General features: G+C 50.9%; 1 protein-coding gene across 5 annotated transcripts in view; it reads right to left on the bottom strand.

The window, feature by feature from the left end:
* Positions 1-5,847, bottom strand: part of dock3 (dedicator of cytokinesis 3) — a 1,878,236-nt gene extending 1,872,389 nt beyond the window's left edge. For all 5 annotated transcript variants that reach the window (XM_070895785.1, XM_070895788.1, XM_070895786.1 and 2 more), the window contains exon 1: positions 5,496-5,847. In XM_070895785.1, coding sequence (XP_070751886.1) covers positions 5,496-5,532 — 37 coding nt within the window. In that variant the 5' untranslated portion in view covers positions 5,533-5,847. The remainder of the gene's footprint in view (positions 1-5,495) is intronic.
* Positions 5,848-13,164: the final 7,317 nt, after the last annotated feature.

Here is a 13,164-nt window from a genome sequence, read left to right as displayed (position 1 = left end):
AATGAGGCTTGTTGCAGCTGATGATGATGATGATGCTTTGAAATGAGCTGCAATGATGGATTTTGAGTATCCGAGAGACTGAGGATAAAGCAAATGGGAGCACTCTGCACCAGTAGCTGGACCCCGAAAACTGTCAATTAAATACTTGCAATGAAATGTCAAATGCCTACTTTCAGATTGCTATCCTGCAGGCAGGCTGCAGCCAACCATTTTCCTGGGCATACTGCTTCAACAGAGGCAGCCTTGCATCGTGAACTTCTCTCATTTTATAGATCTTTCATTTATATCACGCTTTATCACATTCTCGGGATGTCTCGATGTGCTTCACATGCAGCAAATTATTTTTGAAGTTCAGTCAGTCACTATTATATCAGCAAACACAACACACAGCAAGATTCCACAAATGAGATATTCGAATTCTCCATGCTTTTTAAGGATCCACAAAGTTCTGTCAGTCAAACTTGGCCCCTCTCGGTATGGAGGAACTTGATCTCTTACCACAGGTGATAAAAGATAAACTTATCTTAGTTGGCTGCAGTAGCACAACAAGGAAATGATTGCAGTACCTGTACAGGATCCTTTAAAACTGACAATTGCTTTGAATAGGTGTATGGACTGCATGCAGTCAGTTGGACATGATGCTTGATGTGTTTATTTTGTCTTGAATTATCATCTATACTCTTTGATAGTGATCTCAACAGGAGTGTATAAGCAAAAACCTGAGCAAACTTGACATTTACTGGTATCATGTTTTGCCGACTGACACAGGCACTGGCCATGCTCATCAACAATTGTACATGTCCTTGAGCAATTTTATTGTAGCATTTAGATTTAAACAATTGACAAGACAGAAAATTAAAAAAAACGCAGATAATGTGCTAATGTTAAAACTTTCAAGGAGGGCTTTAAAGAATGTTTCAGTTGAAAGCCAACTCAAATATGAGGGTAGAACATGGCGTCCAGCTGGGAAAAGCAAAATGCTGTTTAACGGGTGTGCCACATCAAATATACAAACAAATGAATTGGGGCAGTAGGGGTAATATGACTGACATTCCAATATCACAATATGCAAAGTGATGTTTTTTTCAATCCTCTTAAAAAGGTCATCCTTTGTGATTAACCCCACCCCACCCCACCCTGGGCAAATGTACCGGTGCTGTTCCATTCCAACAGTGGTGAAAACCTTTACTTCACCTACAAACACCCTAAAGCCTAAATTGTCAATCCAAATAAGGAAAATGTTGGATATGAATAGTGGTTTGTGCTATCCCAATTTTAGATGCTCCTCTTTACAATCTTCTGATGCAAAACTGTAAGTGAATTATGCCATTTGGTTATAGATGTCTTGCAAGATACTATATCATCCTGTTTTTTTCTTCATATAAAAGTTTGGGAGCATTTGTCAACACTTCAGATATCACACTTCAAAGTCTCAAGACTATATAGAAAGAGAAAGGATAGGCAGTCATTTTGGCCTGCTTTTTTTCTCTCCCACCTAGAGTACCTTTACAAGGATTTTCCAATCTTCACACTTCCCTTTTAAATCTAGTTTGCCCTCAGATTGTGTTTATTTCCATCAATTAGAACTTTCAAAAGGAAACATATCCATCTTAGTCACAGAATAATACTTTACATGGTATAATGCTCTTGTCCTTATAAAACCATAAATCGTTTGACCTTCAATGAGCAGTGCTATGGGTCAGTTATATAGAACATTGCAAATATGCACTAGAAATAAGATAAATAAGACTATATTTTATAATATATGAATTCTTAGAACTTGCAAGCAATCATTTTCAATAAGGCTAGCTGATCTTTCTTTGGTCTCAAAAAGTCCACCTAAATGTATCTACACTAATGCAAAAACTAAGCAAATATGATAAATATACATCCATAATTGTACAGAGCTAGGAACTACGTGCCAAGATGATTAAAATATAAATTCACCAAAGGTTATACTTATTTCTACATCCTAATGTGAATAGTGTGAAAGTGTCACTTTAATGAGGCCCTGCAGCACACACTTTCCTTAATTCAGCTCATTAAAGAAACAGCATCTTGTTTTACCATCCTATTCTATTAAACAGTACCAGGGAAAAAAATAATTTCCCATAAACAAAACAGCCACATGTTCCACCAAATAGCTTTTTAGTAAAGTATTACACATCAGAAATGTAACTTGAATATACCTAGGAAGGAGAGTGTACAACTGTACAGTTAGTATTTATATTCAGCCTACATTAGATCAGGAAAGTCTTCTTCACACAAAGAGTAACTAACAGGTGGAATGGACTTCTGAATAGTGTGGTAGAATCATTTAAGGAACAGTTGGATCCTGTGATGGAGGATCTGTAGGTTCTTTCTGAATAGATGTGCTAAGATGTGCTGGATGACCTTCCTCATCTGCATATGCTTTGTGACCTTCGGAATAGTCTACAGCAGAAGTTTTTTGTATTCACAGGCTGCTCAGGGTCTACACAATTGATATCATGGGCCACATGTAAAGTTTAAACCATTATTCCTAATAATATCTCAAAGTGCAGATAAAAGATCCTCATGTTCTGGTTTATGATTTATTCACCAAAAAGGCAACACTGCTAAAAGCAGCCTTTTCCAAACTCATGAAATGCAAACAGGACAAACCAATAACAAAGAAAGGTAAATGCAAATAGAATGGAGTTGTGTGGGTTTTGTGGGTGCAAGGTTCAAAGACTGGGAATGTTACATAGACCATAATTTTGCTCAATGCATCTTTATTGTGCTTCCTGTATTTAAAATATTTACACAGTAAAGCATTCACCACATCCGAATGTTCCTTTATTTTCTTCCTTACATACATAATGCATCACTTGCAACCAAAAGGCTAGGTGAGCTACTTGTTCCCAGGTTGTCACCTGCGATGTTCTGAACTGGCTATTGGTAGGTGCTCAAGAATTATTCTGAGATGATTCTACTTCTCATTCTCCACCCGTTCCATGGGACAGTTAGTCTCTGCTCAACACCTCCCCATGGCCCAACTTGGGGACTCAATGTGAGAACAGTGAAGATATAAGTTCATATTCTACCACTCTGTGGCACAGGATCTTAGTGCTCCAGTGTGCTTTAAAAAAGAAATGTACACATTGACTGTGGTATTTCACACTGTGATTTCTGCCACTGCTAATTAATTATTCTTTAGAACGGTAAATAGACTAATTTTAATCAATCTATCATTTTTAAAAATCCATCAGAAAAGCTCCTTTGATGGCTCATCAGGTTTAGCCAGACCAGGAAGATCCGAGAGTTGAGCTCTATTTGGTTCTGACTTATTTAATTTCAGTCAGTGTTAAGGTAACATAATTAGTTAATTGGTTAGGAAATTTGGTCAGCATTCCTGCTCCTCATTGCTGTACAGCAACCCCTGCTGGAAGTGCTATTGTCTCGATACCAGATAAAGACAGAATCAGATTTGATTGCAATGCCAAACATGGACAGTCACTTTCCCAACTCATCCATGAATAATAACCACTTGAAAGAAGTACCAGAGGGCATCTGGCACCTGTGGAACTTGAAGCCAGCAAGGAGTAAATGTCTTCAGGAGTGAAAGGAATGGGAAAATTGTGGAGCAAAAAATGCATCACTAACTGCCTTACAGATGCAAGAAAAGTGTGGCAAATAAACCAATGCACCTCAATATGTCTCACACAAAGCACAAGAAAATCTGTTATCCATTAGAACAATGCAAGCTTAAACTGGGAAATTCAGGGAAATGCTGATCTGAAATCAATAAACCCCGTTTCAAACACCAGTACTAGGGCTGTGGGAACAGCTTGTAAACAGAAATAATTTTGAAGATGTAAGGCACATTTATTTTTTATTTAAAAAGGGAATTTGGGTGTCTATATGGAAGGAAAGTACTTGTACTTGCTTCTGTGGTGCATGGAGTTAAAATTGACCTGTGAACAGCTTCCTGTCTTTTGAAGGATAATGGCAGTTGAAAGACTCCTCTACAAATGACACTTCACTGATGTGAACACACTTCCACTGGTGTCAGGAGTGGATCAACAAAGCACATGAATGATAGCCACCATTTTCTACCTACGTAACTTATTTAGACAGATGCACTCTACATGGATAACCAGTAAACAAAGCAGATCCATGTCAATGAATTGTGAAAGGAACATTTCAACTGCTGATTATTCTGCAAATGCAGGAAATAGTTCACATCTAAAATGCTGTTGTAAACGGGAACCTAATGTCATTCCTCCACAAACAAGCTTGAATGGGCGATCAAATTCCAACGTGCACACATACAAAATTTCTGTTTACCATTCAGAGCTGTCAGTCAACTAAGCGGGCATTACCAAAATCTATTGGTACCAGTCATTCCCACATGGTGACTGGCAGCTCTAAAACGTAAATACAACAATGTTGGTATTAAGTAAATAAAATTAAGAGTTTTCCCTCGTTACAATTATAAATTATGCCATACCGTAGCTTCAGTTAGATCCCGCTCAGTACTCTAAACTGTATCAACCAAATGATATCAAATCCTACGTACAGAACTAGAATCATAGATGCAAGGCATAGCGTTATTATAAACTTTGCTTCAAAACAATTGCAATGGCATATCCTTCGCATGAATGTGATTTTATCAAGTTGCTAACATTTCAACAGCTTAATAAATCACAGCACATATTATATTGCTACCATGCCTAAAATGGCTGAACAGATGTAGAGCAGATGGCATATGGGCTGTAAGAATTGCTCAACATTCGCTGTTGACCTGCGTTTTTGCTTGCTGCACCACTTATTCCATGCTCTCCATTGCCATTTTAAACCCCCAACAGGATCCATGTGTGCGCTGCAAGGTGCATTCTGTCAGGACGTAATGACAGCGCCCTCCATCGAAATATGATACTTTTGACTAGCCCGGAACATCATACAGAACCAAATCAACAACAGGGGGGGAGAGAGAGCAAAACACAAGCTCCATCAGGTGACAGAATTTATATTTGCAACCTACGTTGCAAAAATTAAAATCCCTAACATGAAAGCAGCAATGTATGCAAAAGCAACGCCAACGATTATTAAACACATTGCACGCAACAGTTTATGTCACGGATGTCTAATGCATTGCGCATGGAAGCTGAATTCTGCGATATTTAGACTCAGCTGTCATCGACTTTGAACACTTGCAACCAACTGTCTGTAAACCCCAGTCTCAACGCAGACCATTTCAACCCATCATCGTGGGCGGGGGAAACTGCACCGTCAAAAGCCATCCTCCTTTGCACTAAAAGTTGCAACCGTCTAATGCCCCTTGCAGAAAATCACCCGTGGAATGATCGCAAGCACGAAGTGTTATTCACTGCGTCCTCCTGCAGCCCCCATAACAGTCAGCACTCCACTGGTTGGGGGGGGGCGGGGGAAAGAGATGACATTAAGAAGATGCTTATTTGTCTTTCTCACTTTTTTTTCCAAATTAAAAACCCCAGCAAAAAACCACAACTCACCGACGCCAAATTTCTCCTCCTCGGTCGGTGTCCACATCTCGCACGGTGCTGGACAAGCCCGAGAGTCGGCCGGTTCGCATGGAATTCTCTCACGGTGTGCGCGCACGCGCGCAGGGAGGGACAAGTGTTATCGCTCACTGACCCGGCACTGAAGTGTGCTGTTGTGTCCCTGGCTCTGAGGCAAGGTTTCGCTGTATACTGGTGGTGGGAGGTGGCTGGTTACTCGACTACTGCCTGGCCTCACCCGGCTCGTCTCCGTTCTCGCTCTCGCTCATTCCGCCGCAGCGGCCACACTCAGTACCAGCGACACGCCAAGCCAGAGTCACGTTGGCCCGTGTCTGCGGCTCGCTCGGCTCGCTCGCGCGCGCGCCTGAAAAGCATGCGCTGCCTAACGGAAAGCTCTCGCGCTCACTGAGCAGGCTGAAAGAGCGCGCGCCACCCGCCCGCGAGCAAGGGGATAGGCCGGGAGGGGACGCTTGTTACCATGGCGACCGGGTCGAGCCGCTCGCGCGACTGAAGACGGCAGCTCTTTTGCGCGCGCGACGATCGCGCAGGAGATTTAAAATCAAACACACACAAACCGAGCAAGTGCGCAACAGAGACTCAACGGGTTGGAGGGGACTTGAAAGAAAGACTTGGAAATAATATAGCACCTTTCATGACCACCGGACATCTCAAAGCACTTTACAGCCAACCAACTGCTTGTGAAGTGCTGTCACTGTTGTAATGTAGGAAACGCGACAGCCAAATTACGCATAGCAAGCGCTCACAAACAGCAATGTGATAATGACCAGATCATTTGTGTTTTTGTTATATTGCTTGAGGTATAAATATTGGCCAGGACACCGGGATAACTTTCCTGCTCTTCTTCGAAACAGTGCAATGGGATCTCTTGTCCAACTGAGAGAGCAGAGGAGAGGAGTGATTAAAACAGTTCTCTTGTCACTTGATCAAGTAAATGGTCAATAGAGAGCTTAGTCTGCTTCCAATCCTGGCTACAGGTATGGTGCTAACATTGTACCATTGTTTAAAAAAGGAGAAAGGGATAGACCGAGTAATTACAGGCCAGTCAGCCTAATCTCGGTGGTGGGAAAATTATTGGAAAAATTCTGAGGGACAGGATAAATCTTCATTTAGAAAGACACAGATTAATCAAGAACTGTCAGTGTGGATTTGTTAAGGGAAGGCCGTGTCTGACTGGTGGATGGGTGTTTTTGTGACTGGAAGGCTGTTTCCAGTGTGTTCTGCAGGGCTCAGTACTAGGTCCCTTGCCTTTTCTGGTTATATACCAATGATTTAGACTTGAATGTAAGGGGTATGATGAAGAAGGTTGCAGATACAAAAATTGGCTATGTGGTTGATAATGAAGAGGATAGTTGTAGACTGCAAGATGATATCAGTGAACTGGTAAGGTGGGCAGAACAGTGGCAAATGGAATTCAACCCAGAGAAGTGTGAGGTAATGCATTTGGGGCGGTCTAATAAGACAAGGGAATACACATTAAATGGTTGGACACTGAGAAGAGCAGAGGAACAGATGGACGTTGGAGTGCATGTCCCCAGAACAATTTTTGTGAAAAAATTAAAACATTAAATCATAAAATGGTGTGTCCCCCCGATCTGGGGGGGCGCACCAAACATTTCCAAGTCCCCTTTTTTTTGTGTTTTTTTAAAAAGTTTTTTAAAGTTTTTTTTTGGGCACTAAAATCTTATTTTTTTCTCCAAGTGCCCCCTATAAAAGGGAGGGGGACACTAAAAAACACCGGCAATTAAAACAAATTAAACTTTAAAACATAAAATCAAATTAAAATTTGGTTGCCGGGCGTGACGATGCACTCCAGTCCCTCCGGTGCCCACCTCTCGCGGAAGGCCGCGAGCGTACCGGTGGATACCGCGTGCTCCATCTCCAAGGACACCCTGGCGCGGATGTACGCGCGGAAGAGAGGCAGGCAGTCAGGTTGAACGACCCCCTCGACCGCCCGATGCCTGGACCGGCTGATGGCACTCTTGGCCGTGCCCAGGAGCAGCCCTACGAGGAGGCCCTCGGACCTACCCGCTCCCCTCCGCACAGGGTGTCCAAAGATCAGGAGTGTGGGACTGAAGTGCAGCCAGAATTTCAGGAGCAGCCCCTTTAAATAATAAACCAGGGGCTGCAACCTCGCGCATTCCATAAAAACATGGAACACGGACTCTTCCATACTGCAGAAATTGCAGGCGGCCTGGGAGCCCGTGAACCGGCTTAAAAATTTATTGCACGGGACTGCTCCGTGCACCACCCTCCAGGCCAAGTCCCCGATAAATACTGGGAGGACTCCCGCGTAGAGTGCCCTCCATCGGGGACCCCCGCCTCCTCCGGACGGCAAGATGGTACGCCATGGCGGGTCAGGACGGCAGGCGAGGATGGCAAAGTTGAGAGTGTGCAGGAGCAGCCCGTATAGGAAACCTCTCCGCGGGGAACTGAAAGGCACGGAGGGGATTTCCTCGAGGTGGCTCAAGTTGTGAGGCGCCGGCTCCCGAGGGAGGTTCCGGGGTTTGGCGCCGATGAGGAATTCCGTCCGGACGGGGGTCAGTTCGGACGGGATCTCCCCACGTGCTTGAGCCTCCTCGATGCACCTAACGGAGTCAGGGCCCAGAGCTGTTTTTAGCGACTCGATGGCATCGGCCGCGCGGCGGACGTTGGCGGAATTTAGGCGCCGCGCCAGCGTGTCTGGTGCCATCCAGCCTGCTCCTCCGCCATCGAGCAGGTCCCTGACCTGGTCACCTCACCAGTCACAGCCCTCTCGTCCGACCCCCACCTAAAACCTCGGTCGTGGAGGTACGGATTCCCGAGCAGCGGCTCCTGCAGGACAGCCGCCACTCCAGCCGCTGGAGAGCTGCGCTTGGTGGAGACTTTGTTCCAGACCCTGGTGAGTTCCTTGTAAAAGACAGGAGCTGCGTGTCGTAGTTGAGGCCGTGCTGCTGGCGGAAGAAATACGTCGCCAGAGCACGCCACCTGGGAGGGGGCTCGACGTAAAGGTATCTCTGCAGGGTCTGAAGACGGAAAGTCGCGAGCTGGGTGCTGACGCACACTGACCGCCCTCCCCAAGCGGGAGACTCAAGACCGCGGCAGAGACCCAGTGCTTCCTGTTGTTCCAGAAGAAGTCCACCAGCTTCTTCTGTATCTTGGTGACAAACGCAGGGGGAGGGGTCAAAGTGACCAGCCAGTACCACAACATGGTGGCCACCAGCTGGTTTATGACTAGCGCTCGACCCCTGTAGGACAGCACTCGGAGCAGTCCTGTCCAGCGCCCTAGGCGAGCGGCGACCTTGGTCTCCAGCTCTTGCCAGTTCGCCGGCCAGGCTTCCTCGTCGGGGCTAAGGTAGACTCCCAGATAGAGGAGATGGGTCGTGCTCCAGGCAAAAGGCCTGAGCTCCTCCGGCAGGGAGTCCACCCGCCACTGACCCACCAGGAGTCCGGAACATTTCTCCCAGTTGATCCTGGCAGAGGATGCGGCCAAGTAAATCTCCTGGCACTCACGCATCCTCCGCAGGTCAGCGGGATCCTCTACCGCGAAGAGCACATCATCGGCGTAAGCCGAGAGGACGACCTCCACGCCCGGCCCTTGCAGAGCCAGTCCCGTCAACCTCGTCCGCAGGAGGCGCAGGAATGGCTCCACGCGGATGGCATATAACTGGCCGGACATGGGGCATCCCTGGGGCACCCCTCTCCCAAAGCGAAGGGGCGCCGTCAAGGACCCGTTAACCTTTATCAGACACTCCGCGGCGTACAAAAGTCGGATCCGGGCGACGAAATGTGTCCCGAACCCGAAAGCGCGCAGAGTTCCGAACAGATAGTCGTGATCCACCCTGTCGAACGCCTTCTCTTGGTCGAGAGATAGGAAGGCGACCGACAGACCAGCCTCCTGGGAATGATGGATGAGGTCCCGGACCAGATGGATGTTATCGTGGATTGTCCGGCCCGGGACCGTGTAGGACTGGTCGGGGTGGATCATGTGGTGCAGCACGGCGCCAAGGCGAGCAGACATCGCCCTGGCGAAGATTTTGTAGTCCATGCTGAGGAGTGAGACCGGGCGCCAGTTCTTAAGGAGGCGGAGATCGCCCTTCTTAGGCAGTAGGACGCTGACTGCCCTGCGCCAAGAGAGGGGCATCTCCCCGGTCGCCAGACTTTCCCCCAGGACCCGCGCGTAGTCGCCCCCCAGGACGTCCCAGAATGTCCTGTGGAACTCCACGGTCAGCCCGTCCAGCCCTGGGGCTTTTCCCCTCGAGAGCCGGGCGAGGGCGCCGGTCAGCTCCGCCAGGCTTAGCGGAGCTTCCAGATTTTCGGCGCCCTCCGGGCCGACCTTCAGCAGGTCCTCACACAAAACTCTACGCGCTTCCTCGCTGGATGGCTCCGGAGAGAACAGAGCCCCGTAATATTCACGGGCCCCGTTGTTGACGCCCTCCGGATCCGAGACAAGAGAGCCGTCGTCGGCCAGCAGCGTCAAGAGCTGCTTACGGACACTCTGTCTTTTTTCCAGCGAGTAGAAGAAGGGGGAGCCGCGGTCCAGATCCCGCAGGAACCGGATCCGCGACCTCACGAACGCGCCTCGGGACCTGACGAGCTGCAGGTCCTTCAGCGCGGCCTTCTTCGCTTCGTACACCGTCCGCAGGGCCGGGTCCTGGACGACTTGACCGAGACGGGCTTCCAGGTCGAGCACCTCTTTTTCTAGGTGCCCGACCCTGGCCGCCCGCCTCTTGGTCGACCCCCTCGCGTACTCTTGACAGAAGACGCGGACGTGAGCCTTGCCCACGTCCCACCATAGCCTCAAGGAGGGGAAGCCCCCCTGCTTCCTTCTCCAGTCGGCCCAGAAACGATGGAACGAGTCCTGGAACCGCTCGTCCTCCAGCAGCTGGTTATTAAAATGCCAGTACGCGGACCCCGTCCTCGCGCGGAGCGAAGCGAGCTCCGCCCACACCAGGTGGTGGTCCGAACACGGCACCGGCCGCATGGAGGCCGCCGGGACGCAGGAAACGTACGCCCGAGACACGTAAAGGCGGTCGACTCTGGACCATCCTACTCCAGGCCTCACCCAAGTAAAGGCGCTGGAGTCGGGATGGAGATTTCGCCAGACGTCCACCAAGTCGAAGGACCCGACCAGGTCCCTCAACTTCTCCATCGCCGTCATGCTCTGCGGGGCACCGGAACGGTCCCTCGCCTCGAGGGTGCAGTTAAAATCCCCCCCGAGGACAATGCAGTCGCCGACGTCGACGGAGCCAAGAAGAGCGGACACCTCTTCGACGAAGCGCGTTTGCTGCGGTCCGGGCTGAGGGGTGTACACGTTCACGAGATGGAGCGGCACGTCCCCCAGGCGAACCGTGACGTGCAGCAAACGGCCTGGCACGGGCTCCTCGACCCCCAAGATCTCCGGCTGAAAATGCGGGGCCAACAAGATGGCCACCCCACAAGAAGTGATAGTGAGGTGGCTCATGCGGACCTCTCCTTGCCATTCCAGGAGCCACGTGGCTTCGTCTCCCGGAACGGTGTGGGTTTCTTGCAGGAAGCACACCGCATATTTCCCCTCCCGCAGGAGCGAAAAATTGTTAAATCTACGGTGTGCCTCTCTGCTGCCGTTGATGTTGAGGCTGGCTATGGTTATCTTCATGACAAAAGCATAGTGCAACCTCTACCTAACCTATTGTGGGGGGGGGAGTGGAGTCGTTTGTTGACCTCCACTCCTTCAGCAGCCCAGCGAGGAACTTTTTGAGCCGGCGCAGCTCAAGGCCTTGCGCCTTTGATAAGGGCCCGCCCGCGACCATGGTTTTAGCGGCGACGCGGACGGAAGCGATGAACAGCCCCGGCTCGGACCATCTTTCCCGGGCCAGATGGGTTCGGTTGCGGCGACCCTGGCTCTGGACCAAAAAGTCCCGGAGTTCCTCTACGGGAATGATGGGGGACTCAGCGGCGGGCACGAGGAGATCCAACGCCTCACTGGCGATGGACTCGAGATCTTCACCCGCGTCCTCCACCGAGTCCCCGTCCCCCTCCGGGAGGTCACCGCTAGCAGCCGGCCCGTCGACCGCACGAGGTACGGCAAACGGCCCGGCCGCTCCATCCGGCCCTGGCTCTGCCCCGATCCCATCCCCAGGATCGTCGACAGAGGAGTCCCCACTGGGCTCTTTTAAAAGTGGTGCTGGGTCAGGAAGTGACAGCAGAAGGCGTTCCTCCTCCACCCCAGGAACCGGGGAACACGGAGAGACCTGGCCAAAGTAATGTTCCAGGTCCTCCAAGTACCCCAGCTCCAAAGTAGGGGGCGAGGGTTGGTGTTCTTCTCCCTCCCCGCCGCCATCCCCTGGCCCAGCGTGTACAGATTCATTAAAATTGTTAATACTGTGTATTTCTGCCGAGTCGAGCAAGTCCCGGGGGAAGTTGGATATTGGCTGGGCTGGCTCAGGTTCGGCCTTTTCGGCCCCGCCCGCCTCAGTCCCCGGGACGCTCGACCCGGCGGCATCGTATTCCTCCGCTGGCCCCACGCCCCCCACGACAGGCAGATCCTCCACGCCATCTCCGGGAGGCAGAGGCTGGGCAGCCTCGACTGTCTCATCCTCCCCGGGGACAGATTCCTCCCGTCTACGGCGCAGTTTGGGGGCGCTGGTGGGGGACGCGGGACACGCGGCGGGCACCGACTCCTCCGCGGAGGGATGTTGTTCCCCCTCCGCCTCATTGGAGCGGCGCCTCCTTTTGTTCCTGGGGGTGCGCGGAGGCAGGGAGACCTCCATGTCTGCCGAGGCCTCCCGCTCCACCCCCCCCTTTTTCTTATCTTGCCCGCGCCCAAGCCCCTCTGCGGTATTGGACAAGGGCTCGGGCACGGGCTCAGGGCACCCCGCGCTCGCCGGTGACGGGGTTGGGCTGAGCGCAGTGGTCAAGCTGACTGGCGCACTGAGGGGACCCGCCTCGAGATGTTTCGCCTCCCTCCGCGCCTTCCTTCCGATCGGACGCTCTCCCTCCCCCCGCCGGAGGCCATGAAAACAAAGGCCCCCGACGATGCCCGCGCACCTACAGCTCCCGGTACGCGTACGCTACTAGGGGGAGGGGTGGCGGCGGCGCCAGCCTTGGCCGCCCTCGGTGGTTTGGCGGCCTTGGAGGCGGGGCAGTTCTTGCGAACGTGCCCCACCTCCCTACAGGCATGGCACCGCACGCCGTCCGACGTCCAGAAGACGTGGTAGGCAGTCCCCTCGTGCACCACATTAAATGATCCCTCTGTTGTCTCCTCCCGCGCTAGCCGGACAAAGAGCTGGCGGCGGAAGGAGAACACATGGCGCAGGCTGCTCTCCCTGAGGCCGAGCGGTATGGGGTTGATCCCTGACCTTACCTCCCCCAGTTGGTATAGGTGAGGGAGGAGGAGCTCAGCGGGAACAAAGGGCGGGACGTTTGAAATGATGACCCTCTGTGCGGTGGCCTCGAGAGGGTCCACCGGCAGGAACGTCCCACCCACCGTGAGCCCCTTTGCGAGGGCCAGGGACACCGCCCGCTCCGACCCCAGGAAGAATACAGCCTTCCCAGACATCTTGGAGGCCGCGACAATGGCCGAGGGGCCGACTACCCCGGCCATCGCCCGCACGCACTCCTCAATGCTCATTGTGGGGTGAGTGTAGTTCTTGACCCCGTGTTTCTTAGTAATTAGTCTGAATGG

Source organism: Pristiophorus japonicus, chromosome 12 (genome assembly GCF_044704955.1).
Source record: "Pristiophorus japonicus isolate sPriJap1 chromosome 12, sPriJap1.hap1, whole genome shotgun sequence".
Classification (NCBI taxonomy): domain Eukaryota; kingdom Metazoa; phylum Chordata; class Chondrichthyes; family Pristiophoridae; genus Pristiophorus; species Pristiophorus japonicus.
This window is presented reverse-complemented; position numbering and strand designations above follow the sequence as displayed.